Source organism: Ornithorhynchus anatinus, chromosome 13, assembly GCF_004115215.2.
Source record: "Ornithorhynchus anatinus isolate Pmale09 chromosome 13, mOrnAna1.pri.v4, whole genome shotgun sequence".
NCBI lineage: Eukaryota > Metazoa > Chordata > Mammalia > Monotremata > Ornithorhynchidae > Ornithorhynchus > Ornithorhynchus anatinus.
This window is the reverse complement of record NC_041740.1, coordinates 12,124,847-12,146,872: the sequence shown is the minus strand read 5'-3', so window position 1 is coordinate 12,146,872 and position 22,026 is coordinate 12,124,847. Positions and strand designations below refer to the sequence as shown.

Sequence of the window (22,026 nt, the reverse complement as noted above, 5' to 3'; positions counted from 1 at the left end):
GAGCCCAGAGCAATTCTGAAGGGTCCTCAGGTTTAGTCCTTTACATGAAGCTCTGGGGTCTGGTTAGGTGTAGAATGAATCAGACCACCGTTCTCCTAGGATAGAATGGAGTCCACGGGCCAGCATCAGAACTGACCTAGCCTTGTATAAGGCTGTTTGGTGTGGATCCTGGGCCCTCAAGTGTCTGGACTGAAACTGGGGGGTGAGAAGCTCACAGCAGAAAGCAAAACACCATTCATTTACTGGGCGAAGACCATTAAATGGAATTGAAATACCCCTTGACTCATCTTAATTCCCTTTGAAACTGTTCAGTTTATGACAAAAATCGCTGGATGAGATTTAAACTTTTTAGATGGGCTGGGGATGGGGTGGAAAAATGTAGTGGACAGAGCTCAGGCTTGGGAGTCAGAGGTCTTGGGTTCTAATCCTGGCTTTGCCACTTGTCAGCTCTGTGACCTTGGACAAGTCACTTAACTTCTCTGTGTCTCAGTTACCTCATCTGTAAAATGGGGATGAAGACTGTGAGCCCTATGTGGGACAACCTGATTAACCTGTATCTACCCCAGCACTTAGAGCAGTGCTTGGCACATAGTAAGTACTTAACAAATACCATTATTATTATTATTATTAAATGTTAGGTTTGTCTTTAAAAGAATGGGGCTCATAGTAGATAATCTGGCGGTGTTTTCTAGTTGTTCATATGATGGATGGAGTCTCTCATGTCACATCATGAAGATTGGGACTGGGACCTTGTCCAAGGAATTTGATTGTGGTCCTGGTGGCTTTTTCAGTGGCATTTGCAGGCTCACTCTTGGCAGTCGTGTTCCCACTGGTACAGTGGGGAAAGAGGCAAGTAGAAGGGCTGGGTTGCAACTCATTGAGATGGACAAGTCAAGAATTTTACATATCAAACCCGCTTCCAGCCCAGGCAGCAGCAGCATCGCGAGCTCGTTGTGGGCAAGTAATGGGTCTCTTTGTTGTTGTACCTCTCCAAAGCATTTAGTACAGTGCTTTGCACACAGTCAGTGCTCTGTAAATACAATTAAATGAATCATGGTGACACTAAGCTGAAGGACATGTCTTGGTAGGCACTGCAGTCTTCAGTGCCCGTGTCAGCTGGCTATTTTTCAGGATTCCTACTGAATATATCCAACATTTGAGATGCCGAAGGTGATCCTTTGGGGAGAAGTGACTACTGATGGCATAGTTCCAGTAGGCACTCCCTCAACTTTCGGCTATTTACACACATGCGCATATGCATACATATAAGTACGCATGCTAACATCCCACCACTGTGTGGTGGAGGTCAGACACTGGGGGAGAATTATTCATATGGAACAGTCATGTTTGGGAAGTGGATTTTCTCCTACTGGACACATTTGCTTTGTTATTGACTTGAGTTTTGAAAGGAAATGGATTTTTTTTTAATATTTGTGCTTGTTTCTGTAATTGCCTTAACTGAAATTTTCATTAAACTAAGTAGCAGAGCTCTTTACATCAGAATTCTGGATTACATCTACCAGGGGTCTTACAATGTAACTTTTTCCGAAACAAATCTTATCTGAGTAGCTGTCTACTCATCATTTCTCCTAAGCGCTGCAGAGTTGATTACATTTTGGAAGGTTCTGGTTTCGTAGTTTCATCTTCAGTTTTAATATTGGTTAGGCATCTAATTTCCTTGTGTTTGCTTTGACCCAGAAAGACTGTGATAATTCTCCCTTTCTGAATGGCAGGTGTCCAGATCCAGATTGTAAACTAGATTCTAAGGCGCCAATACTAGAAATTTCCATCTAGCTTATATGTGTGTGTGTGTATATATATATATATCAATCAGAAAAACCTTTCTCATTAACTGAATATGAAGCCAGACATAAAAGCACACTGACTGGAGATTGTTTCACACTGAAGATTTTACATTTAAATTAACTGGAAGAACTGTAAAAAAATGTGTTTAATTGTGTAATCAGAGACTTAATAGGATTTTGGAAAAAAAAGGCATACACTTGCTATGACGGATGGATCAAATAATAAAAAGGGAGAAGGGGAACCAGAGCTTGGGAGCTTATGTGGCTTGGAAGATAGGTTTTTTTTGCTTTGTTTTGTTTTTATTTTTTTAAAAGAAATTTGTAAAGCATTTCGTATGTTCCAGACAGTGTATTAAGTACTGGGTTAGATACAAACTAATCAGGTTGAACACGGTCCATGTCCCGCATGGGGCTCACAGTTTTAATTCCCATTTTACAGATGAGGTAACTGAGGCACAGAGCAGCTAAGTGTTGGCCCAAGGTCACAGCTGGCTAAACTGGGATTAGGATCCAGGTCCTTCTGACTCCCAGGTACGTGCTCTGACTCCCAGGCCCATGTTCTAGCCACTGGGAAACTCAGCCCAGTCTGCCCAGCAGAGGCCCAATCGTACTCTGGACAGTAGAGGAGCTTCTGGGATTTTGCAGGAGCATCTGGGGTTCTGGGTTGTAGCAGTGAGATTCTTGTGCCCACAGCTGGGTGAAGAGTGGGAATAAATGGGAGAGGATAGAGGACTTATGGTTGGCATGCAAGATAGCTGGGATTTAGAAAGTAGACCTCCCCTTTTGCCCTGTCCCTCCTTTTCCTCCGCCCCATTACCATGTCGTCCTCCTCACCTTTTGCCCATCTGTAGCCCTACTACATCCTACCTAATGGCCAGGTCCCCTTATTCCATGGAGAAACCACTTCGTGAAATATGAAGAGAGGAAGACTTCACAGGGATGGCAACCTATCCGGAGTACCAAAAGACGGAGCTCTGAAACATCTGGGGTGGCAGAGTGCCCTGGAACCCTGGGATGTGAGGCCTTTCCCTTTGTTTTGGGCCCATCCTGCCATCCCAGGTGTGCCCTTTGGGGATGCCTTGGAGCATAGGTCCCTACCACAAAGAGCAGCATGGCATGGCTCATTCATGACTGAACCAAAACTCTGTCCTGTGTCCTGAGCTGAACTCTTCAAGCCACTGCAGAAGGGCTCTCCACTTAGGCTTGAAAGATGGCTCCCCGAGCTGGTCTTTCTTTTGGGCCACCTCTCCTAAGGAAGCAGACCACTGTTCCCCTCATCTTCAAGACTCTTCCCGAATCACATCTCATCCAGGAATTCATCTATGATTAATTTCTTCTCCCTATCCAATGTACCCAGCTGCTGCTGTGGCACCTCCACAGTACTGCTGCACACAACATATATATCCTTGTGGTGTTTTACTTCCTCCCACATATAATAAATTTTAGTGTGTGTCTCCCCTGCTAGACTGAAACCTTCCTAAGGACAGGGATAGTGTCTACTAATGCTAAGGTACTTTCCCAAGCATTCAGTACAGAACTCTGCACGTGGTAGGTACTCAAATACAATTGATTGATTGTTTGGGGATGCTTACCATACACCTATTGGGTGCAAGAGTGTGCTCTTCTTAAAATTCAGGGCTAACAACACATTGAAATGGATCACTTTTCTTTCCCATTAGTGTTTTTGTACTCATGGAGGCTCAATATGTGGAACTGTGTATTAAAACCTCTAATGATAAGATATGGATCCAAGTCCGCCAGATTCAAAACTCTAGTAGTCATTGCTAGGATTCCCACAGAAAGATAGAAAAAATGCGCTCGCTTTTCAAAATGTGTACACCTTTCAATTCTCTCCATTTTCTTGTGGAATCTGCTTTTTGATGGACGACTAAGCTAGAGTTATGCTTTCCTTTGCCATCTGTAAGAGCGGTATTTTCCACCCCAAAAAATTGTTTAGTGTTTTTCCACTAGAACAGTTTCTGTTTACTTGAATGTAGCTGTTTGAAAAGGAACGGGGTCTTCAGTAAATGCCAGTCGACTGAAAGAGCCTTCTGTCAGCGTAGCACAGAACAGCTGTTCTGTGCTGCTTCAGGACTGCAACCAGTTCACCTGGGGAAAGTAGCTTTTTCTTGAATTCTCAGTCAAAAAAGGAATACATTCATTTCTTCCCTGAAGGATGTTTTCACTATGTGCTCTGGACCCAACATTCTGGGACAATCAGGGATGTATCACCTGTCTGGAGAGAGTGTAGTTGTGGTGTCGAAAGAACCAGTTGTGTGCCCGCATTGTCTTAACTGTGCCTCAATTACTTCAGCTGTTAAATGAGGATTAAGACTGTGAGCCCTATGTGGGAAAGGGACCATGTCCAACCTGATTATCTTGTATCTACCCCAGTGCTTAGTACAGTGCCAGGTACATAGTAAGCACTTAACGAATACCATTTAAAAAAAGTTTTCTATTCTCTATGTTGAAAGGCAAGAATCAGAGTGCCTAGCTTAAGGAGGGGAATGTGATGTTAAGTGAAGTGTATTGTATCCATTGTGCTACATATAAATGTTGTGGTCCAAATAAATTAATGTATCACCCCAAAATACATAGGTTCTCACTCTCATTACCTTTGATCTAGTTAAAGGGAAGGTGTCAGAAAGCAGATTAACTATTTTAGATAATCTAAAAGACTCGGTGGTCTGCCAAAGTAAAAGACATTCATCTGTGGGCATGTGGAGTGATTTCTTTGATAGAGGATTAAGCCAGTGCACTGGGAATCCTGGAGCATTGAACCACCCAAGGGTCAGAGGGCTGAATTAACAGGTGTTCATCATCTGGAGAATAGACCACTGGAATAAACAAAAAAACAAAAAAATGGGGCAACTTAATTTGCTAATACTGCTAGCAGCATAAAAATAAAATCCAACAATGGAATTTATTGAGTGCTTACTGTGTGCAGAGCACTCTGCTACGCATCTGGGAGTCAGTCATATTTATTGAGCATTTACTGTGTACAGAGGACTGTACTCAGTGTTTGGGACAGTACCGTATGACAAGAAACAGGCACATTCCCTTTCCCACAATGAATTTACAATCTAGAGTATAGTACAATAGAGAATACAATACAATGGAGTTGGTAAATTTGATCCCTGCCTAGAAGAAACTTATAGCCTAGAAAAATATTTTGGGATCTGAAAGCAAGAGGCAAAGGTGTATATAGTAAAACCAGCAAATATTTCAGAAAGGTGTGAATGGAAACACCTGTAAGTGGTGGAGTCTATGGCTTTTCTGGTGTTGAAATACTTGAGGTATAATGAACTGCTTATCCAAAGTACAGTTTTAAATTTCAGCCAGGAAAGAAAAAGAGGATTAGAAACCAAAACTAGAGATGGAAGTTGCAGAACAAATGCATCATCTTCAGGCACATGAAGTCCATGTTAAGTGGGATATTAAAATAGTAGATATATTAAAATAGTTGCAAAGCTGATTATTAAAGTTGGCAATGGATCCTGGATTTGGCTGGAAACATTAAGAAAAAAGCACTGAATTCTTCAAACAAAATTTCTTAGCTCACAGACAACACCGAAATGATGTAGAAACATTTTGAAAGATTAAAATTTGATACTGAATTGTGATTAAAATTATGATTAGTGGAAGCTTAGTTCCGTGTTGCTTCCATTTTTAGGCTTGAGAGAGCCAAGATTTTCACCACCAGAAGCATCCCTCTCAGCATCAAAACACTCAAATGCATATTCTGGTTGCTATGACAACCCACCTGGCCAGATGGGGAATGGATGAGGTTGTGTGTGGTATGGTTATATGGACCGTAGTTGGCTCAAATCAAACCTTCACCACTACTGTCAAAACAACACAAGTGCCTTTCATCAGATACATTTGGTATCTTAGCACCTCTGCCCAATCAGTCAATCCAGAATTTATTTATTTACTGTATGCCTAAATGGCAAGGGACCAGAAAAGGTGCAGAATTGAATTTTCATGGACAAAATATGCATGAGGTTTTCTCTGACAGTCATACGCATCGACGCAATCTCATCTTCAGTAGTGGCAACTTTGAACCAGAAGACAGCTCTATTACAACCACCACCTTCACTTCCTTTCCCTCTCCCGCCTACTCCTGGCATCTCTAGGCAGTGACAGGCTCTCTCCTTATGCTGGATTTTAGGCTGAAGTACTTAGTAATACCCCACTCATGGTTACACCTGGAGAGTTTCCAGTACTTTACCAGTCTCGGCTACAGGAGGGAGAGTCAAGCAGAGGCATACCCAGTCCATTCTTAGCTTGGCGAATGTCTAGCAAGTGGAAGGCAATCTGCTACAAGTCAAAAACTCACCCAAGCTGGGCAGCAGTGGCAGGGGAGAGAGTTGAGGATGGTGACTCAAGTTTACTGCGCGGAAGGATGCAATGGTAAATCACTTCCGTAATTTTACCAAGAAAACACTATGGATACACTACCAGAATGATTGCAGATGGAGAGCAGGGCGTTCTGGGAGAGAAGTGCCCGTGGCATCGCTATGGGTCGGAAGCGACTTGATGGTATAAGACAAGACTTCATAATAATAAAAATATTAATTGTGGTATTTAAGTGCTTACTATGTGCCAGGCACTGTACAAAGTGCTGGGGTAAATGCAAGCTAATTGGGTTCCTGTTCCTCATGGGGCTAACAGTTTTAATCCCCATATTATACATGAGGAAACTGACTTGCACAAGGTCACTCAGCAGATAAGTGGCAGAACCGGAATTAGAACCCAAGTCCTCTGATTTACAGGCCCGTGCTCTATCCACTAGGCCATGCTGATTCTCACCCACATCACTGGCTAGTCCTGACTCTCGCAACATGGGGTGATGCGTGGATAAGAGGTGGAGGTATAGAGGGCTCTTCGGGTCCTTGTCCCCGAATCATACCCCTGAGACCGCTACATATGAATGTAATATAGGATTAAGCGCTTACTGGATGCAAAGCAAAATACCAAGCACTGGGAAAGAATAAAGGGGTGACGATTATACAGGGTCCCTGGCCCCTTAAGGGACTTAGCCCTTCCCTCCCCCCATCACCCCCCCCCACTCCCAGCAGTTCTGTGATCACATCACTGTAAGCATTAGGGAAGAGAATGGATGAAAAGACAGGTCAGAACCAAGGCATAGAGTTGTATTCCGATACACCCCAAGTGGAAAAGGGATTGGGAATGAACTTTTGAACATTGAGAGAAGCTTTGAAATCAGCACCAGTTAATGTTCCATTGCCAGATAAAAACAAACTACCTTAAATATGTTAGAAATTAAGATATAAAATATTTAGTCAGTAAAAATGGGTGGCAGATGAGTAATTTCACTGTTGTTTGGTACAGATTCAAGAAAAACAACTGTAATTGAGGCCAGTTGATCGATTGTATTTCCGTCACGTAGCATTCTCTTTTAGCAGGGAGAACTAAATGTCTTATATTGACATGGGAAAGAGTCAGAGGGAGAGTTTTTTTTTCACGTTTTGTATGAATAAATACACTCCACATGGGCTCATACTGATGGACCCAGTTATTTGTTTGGTATTTTTAAAACCAGGCATCAAAGTGCTGGTTGTTAAAGCACAGTGAAAGCACTGAATTGTGTATATCACAAGGAGCTCGTTGCTAAGATATTCCTCTTCATCATCTTCTATTAATCTTTCCATTTCTTCATTTTGTAGGCCTTCTGTTTTTGTCTTGATTTGGGAAATTCTCAGGAAAAAACTTTTTTTTTTACATTTTCCTTTGTCTTTCAGTGTTAGACTGTTGTCAAGCATTTGTCTCTCTGTAAGTGGCTGCAGTTGGTCTACAGCACGTCCTAAGTAATAGAGGGAAATATACATGCATCTAGAATTTTAGACATTCATTGCATGCAGTAATCACATACTGGATTTAATTAATTAAGGGCTTCATTTAGTGTGTATTTTATGGGTGCTTCTTTGCAAGTGATCATTTTCTTTTTGGGCACGGATTTAAGTTTAGACACTGTAAATACAAAAGACTGTGGTTTTTATCCTGTGGTACATATTAGAAATGTAAATCTTCTCAATTAGTAAAGGCACTTTAGCTCGATCTCATCTGTTTCTCCACCGACTTTGTCTACATCTTCCCTCTGACCTGGAACTCCCTCTCCCTCCGTATCTGACAGACTTACCACTGTCCCCATCTTCAAAATCCTACTAAAATCATATTTCCTCCAAGAAGTTTTTACTGATTAACTTCTCATCTCTCCAAACTATATCCCCTCTGTCACTTTTGTGCTTAGGTGTTGTACCCCTTGCATACTTTGACACCCCAAGCCCAGCCCCCCATAACTTATATGTACATATCCTTATTCCCTGATGCTTCCCTTCTCTGTAATTTACTTTAATGTCTGTTTGCCCCACTAGATTGTAAGCTTTGAGGCCCGGGACAGTGTCTCCCAACTTTATCATATTGCACTTTCCAAAGCACTTAGAAATCAATCAATTATATTTATTGAGTATTTATTTTGTGCAAAACACTGTACTAAGAACTTGGGAGAGTGCAAAATAACAGAGTTGATAATAATGTTCACTACCCACAGTGAGTTTACAGTCTAGAGGGAGCTTACATTTCTCTGCACCCAGAAGGTGTCCAGTAAATGCCACTGCTAATGCAAAATTAATCTATCATATTTATTAAATGCTTTCTGGGAGAGTATAGTATAACGTTGGTAGATTCATTTCCTGCCCACAATGAGCTTACAGTCTAGAGGGGACATCTTAATGACAGATTTTCTTCAGGGAGGCAGGACGCATGGGATAAGCCAGGTAAGGGGCAGTCTTAAATTTCTGCTTCTTCATCCTGAATAAACTAACCCTTTGTAATATATTTTTAAAAATAACTCTGGAGTATAAACAATTTACCTCCTATATCATACCATACTTTAAGGAGATGTGAAGAATTTCAGCCTGCATGAAAGTAGCTTGAAAGGAAGAGGTTTCGACTGACAATCCAAGGCCAGCGTTTCCTAAAATCATATAAAGAAGATTTAACACTGGCCTTTGACTTCTCCAATTGGCTAATCCAGTTGTTTTTGGAAACTAGTGAAACCTGAAAATGGAGTTCCATTTTAAAAGGTTAACCTTGAGATTGTGTTGCATGACACAGGACATACAAATGGGTTATCGAGAAGGTAGTGATAAACCATTTTGAGACGATTCCTGCCCCAGTGAACACTGGGAGACAATATTTTTCTTCCCTTCTCTCCCCCTCCTACAGAAAGAGTGAAAGTGATTTTTCCTTGAGGCTCAACTGAAAACAACATATGGGCTCTGCTTGCCTGGGCCTGACTTTGTAAAATTCAGTGGGATTCCCGCCTTGGGGTTTTATTGCCGATGTTTAAGCAGAGGGGCAATTTAAAGTAGAATTTCTTTTATTTTCTTTTTCTCTTTTTTGTTATATTTTTATTGACAAATTTAGCCAAAGTCAAGCAACTTTGACTACTATCAAGTTTCCCTTAGTTGTAAGTTTATTCCATCTAATTTGAAACACAGTTGCTTTTTATTAGTAAAAAATTGTAATGTGGAACAATTTTAGTGAAAATCATTATCACTTACATTCATCCCTTTTTTACATAACTCTTTGAAGAGCATCATCATAAGGTGCCCCAACTTTTTATTTTAAATACATTTCTGTTTTCAATGCATATTCTGGGTTTCCTTGTTCCTTCATTGCTATAGTATACAGATTCTTTAGCTATAGATTATCCACATGTCTTATCTCTGGGGTGTTGGACCTGGTGATGTTTTGTCATTTAGTTATGCTTGAGCCTAGGGCATTATCTTTTTTTTTAACTTTTAGATTCCTTGGAAAGGGTGCAATTTCCATACCAAAGTGAATGCTCTGTAATTACCTAATTTCCCTATAAGATTAGAAATTGGTCTTTTAAATAGTAGAAACACCTGCTTGTTGTGATCCTTTCAACCCTTTAGGTTTTTCTTCAGAGTCTGCTTTAAGACTGTGAGCTCGTTGTTGGGTAGGGATTGTCTCTACCTGTTGCCGAATTTTACTTTCCAAGCGCTTAGTACAGTGCTCTGCACACAGTAAGTGCTCCATAAATACGATTGAATGAATGAATGAATACTGCCCATGTAAGTACAGTTAAAAGATTCAGAAAAAAACCTACTGGAGTGATGGGTATTTTTACTATGTAAGATGGCCTATTGATTGGCTTTTTAGAAGGATTTTATTACCATTTTTTTCTACTCTTAAGAAATACAAAGCTTGTGGAATATGTGTTGGTTGTAATTTGGGAAAGATTGCAAAGCCATGCTTTTTTAAATGCCATTTTTCTAAGTCATCTTTGAGAGACCACACAAAAATGTTCATTACCACTAACAACACAGGCATGTAGCTTAAATGGGAAGCAGCTGATTATCTCACAAACTTTTTCAACTATAAATGCTATTGCTTCCAGAAACTGAGAGTTCCTTGACTTTTCTTTCTGCAAAAAGCTGATGTTATTTGTGCCATGGATTAATAACCCTTGCAGAAATTGAGGACTGTTCTTCTGGATTCTTTATTCAAGAAATTGAGTACTGGCAGGGGGTCTGTGTGCTGACTTCAGATGAGTTTGCCTTTCATATAATGCTTGTAATTTGGTTTTAATGTGTGGCCTTTCTGGTGATAGTTTATTAATGAGTTGAAGAAATATGAGTGGAATCCCACCCCTCTATATGATACCTTGTGCAAAAACATAAATCTCTTTTAATTAGGGTAACAGTTGTCCAGTTTCCAGCTGGTTTGTCCCCTGACTAGTAAGAATATGGCACCATATTTTTATTTTCCAGCCCCAGCATCCCTTCACTTGGCTCCTCTACTATGTACCATGTTTTGGAAGTGGTATCTACATCCAGAGGAATCTGGGAGGGGAAACAAAGACTCTGGAGTGAGTGGGGAGCAAGGAGAGACAGGAGTCCCCAGACTAATCTATCATCTCACATCCTATTTACCCTCCCATTCACCCGAGTCCCTATCCACTAAACATTTACGTAGTCACCCTGCCTCCCAACCAGAGCCAAGGTCATGACAGATGGGCATGGCAGTGGAGGTGATTTTTGCAGAGAAAGCAGGCTGAGTCCTCAGACTAAGGCTTCTAATCATCAGTCAGTCAACCAGTCTATCAATTAATGATTTTTTTTTAGCATTTACTGTGTGCAGGGTACTGTAATAAGTGCTTAGGAGGGTTCGATGCAATGGAGTTGGTAGACAAGTTCTCTCCCCACAAGGAGTTTATGTAATAGAAGGGGAGACAATCATCAAAGTAAATTTCAGATAGGGGAAGCTGCAGATATAAGGATATGTACAAAGAAGCAGCATGGCTTACTGGAAACAGTATGGGCCTGGAGTTTGGGGACCTGGGTTGTAATCCTGACTCTGCCAATGGCTCTGCTAATTGCTTTCTGTATGACCTTGGGCAAGTTACTTCACTTCTCTGTGCCTCAGTTAACTCAACTGTTAAAATGGGGATTAAATACCTGTTCTTCCTCCTATTTAAACAGCCTCTCGTGAAACAGGGTCTGTTTCCAACCTAATTAACTTGCACCTACCCCAGTGCTTAGAACAGTGTTTGATGCATGGTAAGCGCTTAACAAATGCCATAAAAAAGTGCTGTGGTACTGGGAGTGGGATGAGTGTCACAGTGCTTAAGAGGTACATAGGTGATGGAGAAGGGAGGGTGAATAGAGTGGGAAATGAGGGCATAGTTAGGGAAGGTCTCTTGGAGGAGACATGATTTTAGTAGGGTTTTAACGTGGGGAGAGTGGTGGTCTGTCAGATATGAACAGGAGAGGGAGTTCTAGGCCAGACAGCGGACACGGCAAGGGTTTGGTGGTGTTAGTTGTGATCAAAGTACCAAGATTAGGATGATGTTTAGGGGAGCAAAGGGTGAGGCCTGCCTTGTAGTAGTAGATTATTGAGGTTGGGTCCCCATGAACAGCAAAAATGTGGGTATTTCAGCTGATCCCTGCCAGACTGTGTGTGAGCTTGTCATCCGGCTCCGCTAGTGAGAAAGTACCCAAGAGCATCAGATGAATCATGCCAAGTATCCACCATTCATTCTGGGACTGATCCTTTTGATGTGAAGATATGAGTGCTTAAAAAACATTATTCTCCCAGCTGTTAATGAATTCTCAAAATCAGTTCAAACAGTTCATTCTTCTAATACCGTGATTTCTCCTGTGAAGGAGCTAAGTGCTGTCCAAAGTGGAGGAACCGAACTGTTAAAAGAGGGAAAAAAATCAGAAGCTGGAGGAAGAGCTGGATCTCATCCTCGGCCTCACTGGCCTCAGAGTACACAACAGTTAGATACTTTTGATAATTGTAGCACAGCTATTATTGGCCCAACACTGACAACGAGGTAATAATGATAATTTTTAAAATTCTCGTATTAAGAGCTTACCATCTACCAAAAACTGTTTTAAGCACTGGAGTAGATAAAAGATAATAGGGCCATATGCAGTCCGTGGCCCACATGGGGCTCACAGTCTAAGTAGGAGGGAGAACAGATATTGAGTCCCCATTTTATAGATCAGGAAACTGCAGCACAGAGAATTAAGTGACTTCGCCATGGTCACACAGCAGGCAAGTGGCAAAGATGGGATTAGAATCCAGGTCCTGCGACTCTCAAGTCTGTGCTCTTTCCACTAGGCCTCATTGCTGTGGTTTTAATTCTTCAGTTTTGTAGTGGGGCAGAAGTTAGTCTCCTCCTGCCACAGTGGATTGTCCATTACACATCTGTCTTTTCAGCCACCCCTTTTCCAGGTGGGCTGTCACAGTCATAATAATAATAATAATAATGTTGGTATTTGTTAAGCGCTTACTATGTGCAGAGCACTGTTCTAAGCGCTGGGGTAGACACGGGAATCAGGTTGTCCCACCTGGGGCTCACAGTCTTCATCCTCATTTTACAGATGAGGTAACTGAGGCACAGAGAAGTTAAGTGACTTGCGCACAGTCACACAGCTGACAGGAGGCAGAGCTGGGATTCGAACTCATGAGCTCTGACTCCAAAGCCCAGGCTCTTTCCACTGAGCCACGCTGTCATCAGTAGATGCTGCTTGCTCTCCCAATTCATATATGTTCATATACACACAAACACACATATATTATGTATATATAAATTTGCACATTGTGTGTGAGAGAGAGAGAAAGATCCATGTACATGTGTGTATGTAACTAATGCTGATCTTATAATATAGACCTTTCAGGCTGGGTGAGATTGTAAAATGCAGCAGATACAGTAATGTAAGACATTTCAAGACACCCTTCCTGTAGTGTCTGCTTGGAAAGAAAGTGGGTCTTTTCACTCCAGATGTCTGTGAAAACAGAAGGGGAGCAGGAAAACCTGAGATTATGCCGTAAGTGATACAAAAAAAAAAAAAAATTCCTGCCTCCGTGTGCCCGAGGATGATTTGATAATGCGGGAGCAACAGCCGATTGTGCCTTGCTCTCGCATAGGGTTTTCTTTTTAAGCTGAGATGTTTTTGTTCAGTGATGCTCACTGGCCGTTTTACAAATTAGGTGGGTCTGTTTGACAGCTGCTTAATTCTAAAGAAGGAATTAAAATCACCCTGGCTACAGTGTGCTCCTCTAGGGTGAGAATGGCTTCATTGTCATGGTGATTGGATGGGGCAGGGCTCTTAAGTGAAAACAGCTGGTGACTAGCTCCATGCAAGAGCAGGCTAGTTGCCAGGCTGGGTGGACCAGGGCATCTGCTGTACTAGAGGATGGGTACCGATATCTACCAGATATCTGTGCAGATATCGGTACATGGATGAGAAAGGAGGTAAAGGCAGAAGTATTGTGGTAGAGGAAATAAGAACTGAATTAGACCCCCCCCGTCTTTAGGTGACTATCAATTAAATTAAACTAGCTCTTTTATCATCATTATCAATAATGGTATTTACTGAGCAGCTACTGTATGCAAGGTACTGGGCTAAATGCATGGGAAAGTGCTGGCGGCTCCTGACAGGAACCGATCAATCCATTAATAGTATTTATTGAGCATGTAATATATGCAGAGCACTGTGTTAAGCTCTTGGGAGAATACAGTATAGTTGTCAGAGCGATCCCTGCCCACAAGGAGTTTGCAGTGTAGGAGGACAACAGAGGTGCTTCAGTGAGAAGAGACTTCAAGACTTAGAACCTACATCAGAAGCAATAGAGAGTCCCTGCCCTCTGTAGAAGTAGGGGGCCTTACGATCTAGTAGGAGAGGCAGGCAGACTGAAATTATTTACAGATAGTTGGGGTGGGGAGAAAGAATGAGGTTATTACAGAGAGTAGCATAAATATGTCAGAACGAGTTAGCTAAATAAATAATTGAATTCGAGGAATTGCTCATTGTAAATGATAGATGAGCTCTGGTCCATTCATGAGGATTTTGAGACTGCAGATTTCTGCAGAGGAATTGTCCAAATGGCATGCCCAGGGTCGCTCTCAGTGGGCAGTGGGAGCAGCAGGCGAAGAGGAGGCAGATGTGTATCAATCCTGCCCTCAAGGAGCTTACCGTCACACTGGGAAGTGCAGGCAATGGTTTAAAAGTACAAAACCCATTTGTGGCTGCAGTACCATGCTGATTATTTGCCATAGTGCTATAGATCAGCTGGTGATTTGATGGGAAGAGTCCTGAACTCTCCCCTCTAATAATAATAATTACGATATTTGTTAAGCACTTACTATGTGCTGTGCAGTGTACTAAGTTCTGGGGTGGATACAAGCAAATCGAGTTGGACACAGCCCCTGTCCCACATGAGGCTCATAGTCTTAATCTCCATTTCACGGATGAGGTAACTGAGGTCCAGAGAAGTGAAGTGACTTGCCCAAGGTCACACAGCAGAGAAGAGGCTGAGCTGGGATTACAACACGACCTCTGACTCCCAGACCCATGCTCTTATCTACTATGCCATGCTGTTTCTCTAGCTGTAAACTCGTTGTGGGCAGGGAATGTCTTTACCAACTCTCTTGTATTGTACTCTGTCAAGCACTTACTGCAGTTCTCCGCATGCAGTAAGCACTCAATAGATGCTATTGATTGACCGATTAATTGCACACAACACTTAATATATCTCATCGATTGTTTGACAGGGAGAGCTGCCGCCTGGCAGATTTGTAGGGGAAGGAAATTCCAGACAGGGGGAGCAGCATTAAGTAAGGAGCTGGAGACAGGGGAGTTGTGGGAGAGGTACAGTGAGAAATTAGATTAGATAAGTGAGAAGAGTAAAATATAAGGAGTTAGCAAGTCATCAATCAATCAGTTTTAATCAGGTTGGACACAGGTACTGTTCCACATGGGGCTCACAGTCTAGGAGGGAGAACATTTTTCAGATGAGGAAACTGAGACTTAAAGTAGTGAAGTGATGGTCACGGAGCAGGCAAGTGGCGGAACCGGAATTAGAACCCAGTTTCTCTGCCTCCCAGGCATTTGCTCTTTCCACTAGGGTACACTGCTTCTCAGCTTTCTTATGAGATCTGAAAGTTTCTAATCAAGGCAAAAATGATGCAAAACAGAGACTTTCTTGCCCTTTTTCTCTTTGTAGACTGTCGTCTTCAAATCCCCAGAGAGGGAGGGAGGGAGGCCCCTGGTGGTGAAGTATCCATGAGTTCAGTACCAGAGATTTTTCTGTTTGCTTTCCTTCGTGGCCTTTTAAGACATGAAGACTATGTTGAGCAAATCTCATTTTGGTCAGTGGTGGCCTCAGAATTGAATTTCGACTGTGATTGTCAATTCATTTAAAATACTGTCAGTAAGCCACCAATCATTTTGATGCTTTAAATCAGTTTGGCTGCTAAATAAGCCTCACTCCCCTCCACTCTCTTCCATCCTCCTCCACCTTCCTTAACTGCTTGCGTGGAAATGGAACCAAGCAGCTATGCTTGCAGGGAAAAACTGCCCATACGTTCCAGTGTGATTTAAGAAAATTGTTCCATACAAGGATGAACTCTACCTGCAAACATTAATACAAACTCTCTGGACTAGGTTGTGCTTTTCTACAGAGTGAAGTCTTTTAGAAAAATTAGTTACACTAACAGCAGTAAGCATTTATTATCATGATCACTAACGAAAGACAACTTAGCAAAGGGGTGGGCAATCAGTTGCAGACCATAATTCTCCAACAGTGGCTTTTTAACACTCTGTTCTTGTGAATGAGGTGCATCCTGTGGTGAAGAGGGGATTTATTCTAGATAAAAATTGTTCCAGACTAATAGAACCACAATTAAAATGTTCCACTCTTTTGTATGGATTTTTCAAATTTCTGAACACTTATGGCTCCATGTGAATCTAGGAGAAGCTATTACATTAGCTATAGGGGGAGGAACTGTTATATCATTTTAGAATGGAGCATGTCAATAGAAAATTGTAAGATGAATCTGGTCATGACATTCAGTGATAATATTGTTGTTTTTTGCCGTTACAGATTTGAACATGGAGTTCAATCCTTCAGACCATCCCCGGGCCAGTACGATATTCCTCAGTAAATCACAGACAGATGGTAGGTAGTCATTTATAGCTTTCTTTATTAAATAGTCCATTGTTATCATAAGTTTGCCTCTTTACAGGAGACCGTCCCAGGTGAATCAGCTTCACTTCCAGCTGACCTCTCTTTATTGTTTCTTTGATGATTGTCATTTTGATGTTTTTTTTCCTTTTCATTGGATCTTTAAGATCACTTAAATTTCTAGATGCTTTCTTCTTTTCCTTTTTTTAAATAGTATTTAAGCGCTTAAAATGTGCCAGGCACTGTAGTAAGTGCTGATCATCAAAGTCTCCACTTGCCTAGGGGACAGATCTCCGGTTAATCCCATGTGTCCTGAAGTGATTAATAATGATGGTATTTGTTAAGCGTTTACTATGTGCCAAGCACTGATCTAAGCTCTGGGTTGATTGGAGAGGAGGAAGATGAGCAGGAGGAGAAATCAATGTATGAGGAAAGGAAAAAGATGGGAGAGACACTGGGGCAAGTTAGCAGCTCTGGCTCCTGGCTCCAGAAGTTCCCTGCTGCTCAGCACCATTAGTCCTTCTGGGCCTGGGTTGAACCTTCACCTTACCAGTCTCCTTCCTGCCTCGTTGAAGTGGGGTTCAGCTCTGCCTGGAGAGAGGATGCTATGAATTTGAAATGTATTTTATTGGGGCATTAGTCATCTCTGAATGCTCAGTGTTCCAGAAGACCATCACAATCAATCAATCATTGGTATTTATTGAGCACTGATTTTGTGCAGAACACTGTACTAAGTGCTTGGGAGAGTACAGTACCACAGAATTGGTAACCACATTTCCTGCCTACAAAGAGCTTGTGTGCCTCCACCTGTGGGCCTGCTCTGCCCTGCAGTCTCTCCTCCCTGTGTTCCATCCATCTGTTAGCTGCCCAAGGCCCTCTTCTTCAGCAGAGCCTGATGGAAGACTGACAGATTTTAACTTCAAAGACTCAGGAGCAGAGAGCCCTGGTACTACTAGACCCGACCCAGCTCCACTCAGGAGCCCCTCAGATAAAAAACTAACCTGCCTACCTCCTACGAGCTCCCAGACTGCTTGGCCCTGTAAGCTTAGGGGGCTGCAAGGGTCAAGCCGGGCCAGGGCTAAAGATAGCCAGCAGTGTCCAATGATTGGGTTTGCCTGTGTGCTGGAGGATTACACGAAGTCTTTTGCTTTGTTTCCCATCCCCATCTCACTGGGATCTCTTGAGGATAATAATAGTGATGGTATTTGTTTAGTGTTTACTGTGTCAAGCATTGTTTTAAGCTCAGGGATAGATTCAAACCAGTCAGACTGGACAGAGTCTGTGTCCCACATGGGGCTCACAGTCTTGATCCCCATTTTACAGATGAAGGAACTGAGGCACAGAGAAGTTACGTGACTTTCCCAAGGTCATACAGCAAAGGGGCAGAGCTAGGATTAGAACCCAGGTCCTTTTGACTCCAGAGCCCATGCGTTATCCAATAAGCCATAACAACCGTTAAAATACTTTGCGTATGTAGAAAGATAGGGGCCATGTAAAATCCTGGTGATAATAATGTTATTTATTAAGTGCTTAGTACAGTGCTCTGCACACAGTAAGCGCTCAGTAAATCCACATACCAAACATTGTTAAATGCTGGGGCACGTACGCTCCAAATACTCCAAATAAGTTAGGCACCCACCCCACCCACATGGGGCATACAGTTGGGGGAGCTGTAAATGTTTTATCCCCATTTTACAGATGAGAAAACTGAGACCCAGAGAAGTCAAAGTAACTTGCGTAAAGTCATACAGCAGGCAAGTGGCAGAGCTGGGATGAGAACCCAGTTCTCCTGACTCCCAATCAAGTGCTCTTTCCACTAGGCCATGCTGTTTTGGAAGATTTTGGGGCAGAAGATAATGAATTTAAATTGTAAGAGGAGTGCTAGGCTAAAGACAGAATGTTCTCATTTGGAGATTATTTGAGCACTGGGACACATAAAATCAAATCACCAGTAGGAGCTGTCTTTAATAAGGTCTTTAGGAATAGGATAGACATCTGCCATCTTGGGATTCTCCTAAAAGGAGTGGGAGAGAGTGCCTTACAGTATTATTTGTTTTTCTAAATGACTGTGAAACCAATGCTGATTCCCTAAACCGAAAGTTTGTGATTGGTTGTACCAGTGGGGATGAGGCATTTAGAGTGAGGGTGAGGTATTTAGAGTGAGGGCAAAGGATTGAGAAATATGAGTTGCCAGCATGCAGGTGTGCTGTCTTACTGCAACGTGCACTAGCTATTTGGGGGAATCAAAGACTTGGTTGTTTCCACAATATTTAAAAAGAAATTATGCTCAAGCCTAATTAAGGTTAATCAGGATCCCAAACAGTAAGTAGGCTGAGAACACTGCTAGCACAAAATGTTCTCTTCAGTATTTAAATTGGTGCTTAAAGGGGACGCTGGTTTTTGTTGCCTAATTTTTGCTGAGCTGCTCAGCTTAAAAGAAAATTTCAGGTTTACAGCTGAATGTGGTTAAAAAAAAAAAAACCAGTCACATATGGCTGCCCTACCCAAAGTCAGCTGGACTGGCTTCTCCAAAACTGCATCCCACCTCCTTCCACCAAAAAGAGAGACACCCCTGGAGAGCCCATTCAGGGTGATGATGATGATGGTATTTGTTAAGTATTTACTATGTGTCAAGCACTGTACATCCCCCTTGAGGGGAGAGGGTGGGACATCTGGTCTGTGAGTGTCAAGTGCAAGAAGCAGAAAGGATTTTTCCCTCTTTCTCTCCACCCCCCCATCCTTCTCTTTTTTCTCTCTCTCTTCCTCCCTCTCCTTGTTCCTTTATCCCTGCACCCCCATATTCAAAATGAAAAGTTGTCTCCCTAGAGTGTGTGACTTTGGAAGTATCATAGTTGCATGTCCATATGGGCAGAAGTCATGTCTGCTAACTTTGTCGAACTCTCCCTAGCTATAAATACAATGTTTTGCACACAGCAGTTGCTCAATTAAAAGGACTCAATGATTGTTTTTATTTCTTCTGTCCTCTTTCTTTCTTGTATTGGCTCAGCCTATCTTAAAAAACCTTTTTTCTTTTATGGTATTTAAGGGCTTACTATATGTCAAGTACTGTTCTAAGCGGTGGGGTAGATACATGAGGCTTGCAGTCTAAGTAGGAGGAAAGAATGGGTATTGAATTCCTATTTTGCAGTTGAGGAATCTGAGGCACAAAGAAGTTAAGTGACTTGCCAAAGGTCACAGGGCAGGTACATGGCAAAGCTGGAATTAGATCCAGTTTCTCTGGCTCCCAGGCCTGTGCTTTATACGCTAGGCCACACTGCTTCCTAGCTTTTGATCCAGCTTATCTTTTGGTCCAGTCTCCACTGCAACATGAATTTCAGAGACTGTTTTCAATGTAATTGCATTGTATGTATCCCCAGTGCTTGGCACAAAATAAATCCTTAACAGAAGTATTATTACTGTTGTTGGTATTGTTAGTAATAACACCACCAACAATAATAATGCAAATTATTAACAATAATAATAATAATTGAGGTTGTCTAATCCATGACAACTAAGAGGGTGATCGCCTCTCCAAAGCTGCGCTTATCAGACTTCAAGATTTGTTCATCCTAAATCTCTGGCAAGACTGACTTTCCAGTCAGGGCTGAACAGATCCAAAATGCCAGCTTTCTGCCCTGTTCGCTCTTGGAAGTCTGTCTCCTCCTTTCTTCATCCCTGGAAAATCCTTGCCCCCTCTTCTCCCCTCCAAATGGTAAATTGATATATAGGTGTAGCTCTTTCTACTTAAATCACATTTGCCTTGGCTCAGTGCATTATTCATGCATGTCTGCAGGTTTCTTGTCTTTGTTCCAGCAGAGGGCTGGATAGAGGAGATTAAATGAGTTAAAACTAATGAATGTTCTGTAGGTTTCAAGAAGCATTCATCTAATGAACATTCTATTGCATTTATTTTAGCATTTCTCTCCCCCACCCACCCACTTGAAACCATACACTGTATAGACTAAAAGCCCAACAATGACTAGAATTAATCAAAAGCCTGGCTCATGGTAATAGAGGAATTTGGAAACATGTGAAAATTTTCACCTGACACTAAATGTCAGTATTTGTAATCCTGTTATATCTTTGCAAGCCTCCTTTTCATTGCCTCCTTGAGCTTTGAACACTTTTTGTTGGGGAGATAAAGGCATCAGATGCAGGGCCCCCTGTTCTTAAAGCAAAGAGTTTTGAGACCAAATGCATGCATATAACATTTCTTTTGTTATCTTTTGTTTTCACAGTGAGAGAAAAACGCAAGAGTCTCTATATTAACCACGTAAGTGAAGTTCCCTCCTTATGTATTTTGCGTTTACAAGACTGAACTGTAAATAACATTGGCAAGTGCATCTCCTAATGGACAAAGCTGGTTGTGCATGTTGCTCCTAGTTGGAAGACAGTGGAGAATGTTGAAATGTTTTCTCAGTTTGCTTTGTTAATGGTTGGGGCTTACTGTGTTTATCAGCCATCTCTAATGTTTGTGCACCAGCACCATTAAAATCCAGTCTGGTGGGATGTGTGTGGATATTGTAATAACTGTAGACAAGTGATAAACAAGTGCTTTGTTTCTCTGCACAGTACTACCCTTATTCAATAAAAACATGCTTTCAATCTCTGCAGTACTCTGCCCTCTAAAAGTGAACACAGCCATTGGAGAGTATCTTTTAAAATCTGTCAATCAGTCAGTGGTATTTATTGAACACTTATTAGGTGCAGAACAATCAATCATATTAATTAAACACTTGGGAGAGTAAAATATAACAGAATTAGTGGACATGGTCCTTGCCCATGATGAGCTTACAGTTTACAGGGGGAGTTTCTGCTGGTAATTCTGCTGCTCTAAGCACTGGGGCATGTACAAATAAGCAATTCAGACACAGTCCCTGTTCCACAAGGGGCTCACAAGCAAAGTGTTTCTGAAAGGAAAAAGTTGTTCGTTGTGGGCAGGGAACATGTCAGTCAACTTGGGTGCTTAGGACAGTGCTTTGCACACAATAAGGACTCAACAAATACAATTGATTGCATGATTGTCGTACACCTTAGGTCTTGCTGAGCCATCTGCAGCCATATTTTGCAGTATATGAAATAATTTCAGTGTATATAAATGGTTGTTTAGTGTTATGTGCCTGAGGGAGCTACCTGCCCTATGTATACTCTACCTAACCATGTTGCAAGTCAAAGGTGCTGCTGCTGATGGACAGAGGAAAGGCTATGGGGAAAAGATACTACGATAGCTCCCTGGCTACTAGAAGGTTGAAGAGATTATGCCATAGGTGCTGTGCTCCATGGGGGAAGGAAGGGTAGCTGTTCTCATGGGCTTAGCACTTCGGGAGCAAAGGTGTTTGATGAGTTCCTGTAGATTTGGGGGCAAAATGGGCAGCTGTAGGTACCTTCTGTGCCCAGGAGCTGGAACTAGCTGTTCCACCTGTCACCCCTTCAGCTGAAAGGATACAGGGCCTTGTCTTGGCTTCCCCGCTGTCCTCTTGGTGGTGGGATGAGGTCAGATGCTACTTTGACCCTCAAGGTCCATGAGGATGACCTAGCCAAAGCCACTATATCGCTTCCTGTCTGCCAGTCTTCCATCCTCATCAGAAAGCAGCAAATTGCACTCACTGCCAAAGCATTATTTGTGTTAGTTCTGGCTTGGCATCAGCCTCCTCACTGATTTCCCCGGGCCCCTGCCTCTAGCTTTTCCCTT

The 22,026-nt window shown here is 42.1% G+C and overlaps 1 protein-coding gene across 1 annotated transcript in view; it reads left to right on the top strand.

Annotated features, from left to right (window-relative positions):
- Nucleotides 1-22,026, top strand: part of CCNY (cyclin Y) — a 129,779-nt gene that overhangs the window by 79,737 nt on the left and 28,016 nt on the right. The window contains exons 2-3 of the mRNA XM_029077800.2: nucleotides 16,254-16,328; nucleotides 20,573-20,607. Of these exons, the coding sequence (XP_028933633.1) occupies nucleotides 16,254-16,328; nucleotides 20,573-20,607 (110 nt within the window). The remainder of the gene's footprint in view (nucleotides 1-16,253; nucleotides 16,329-20,572; nucleotides 20,608-22,026) is intronic.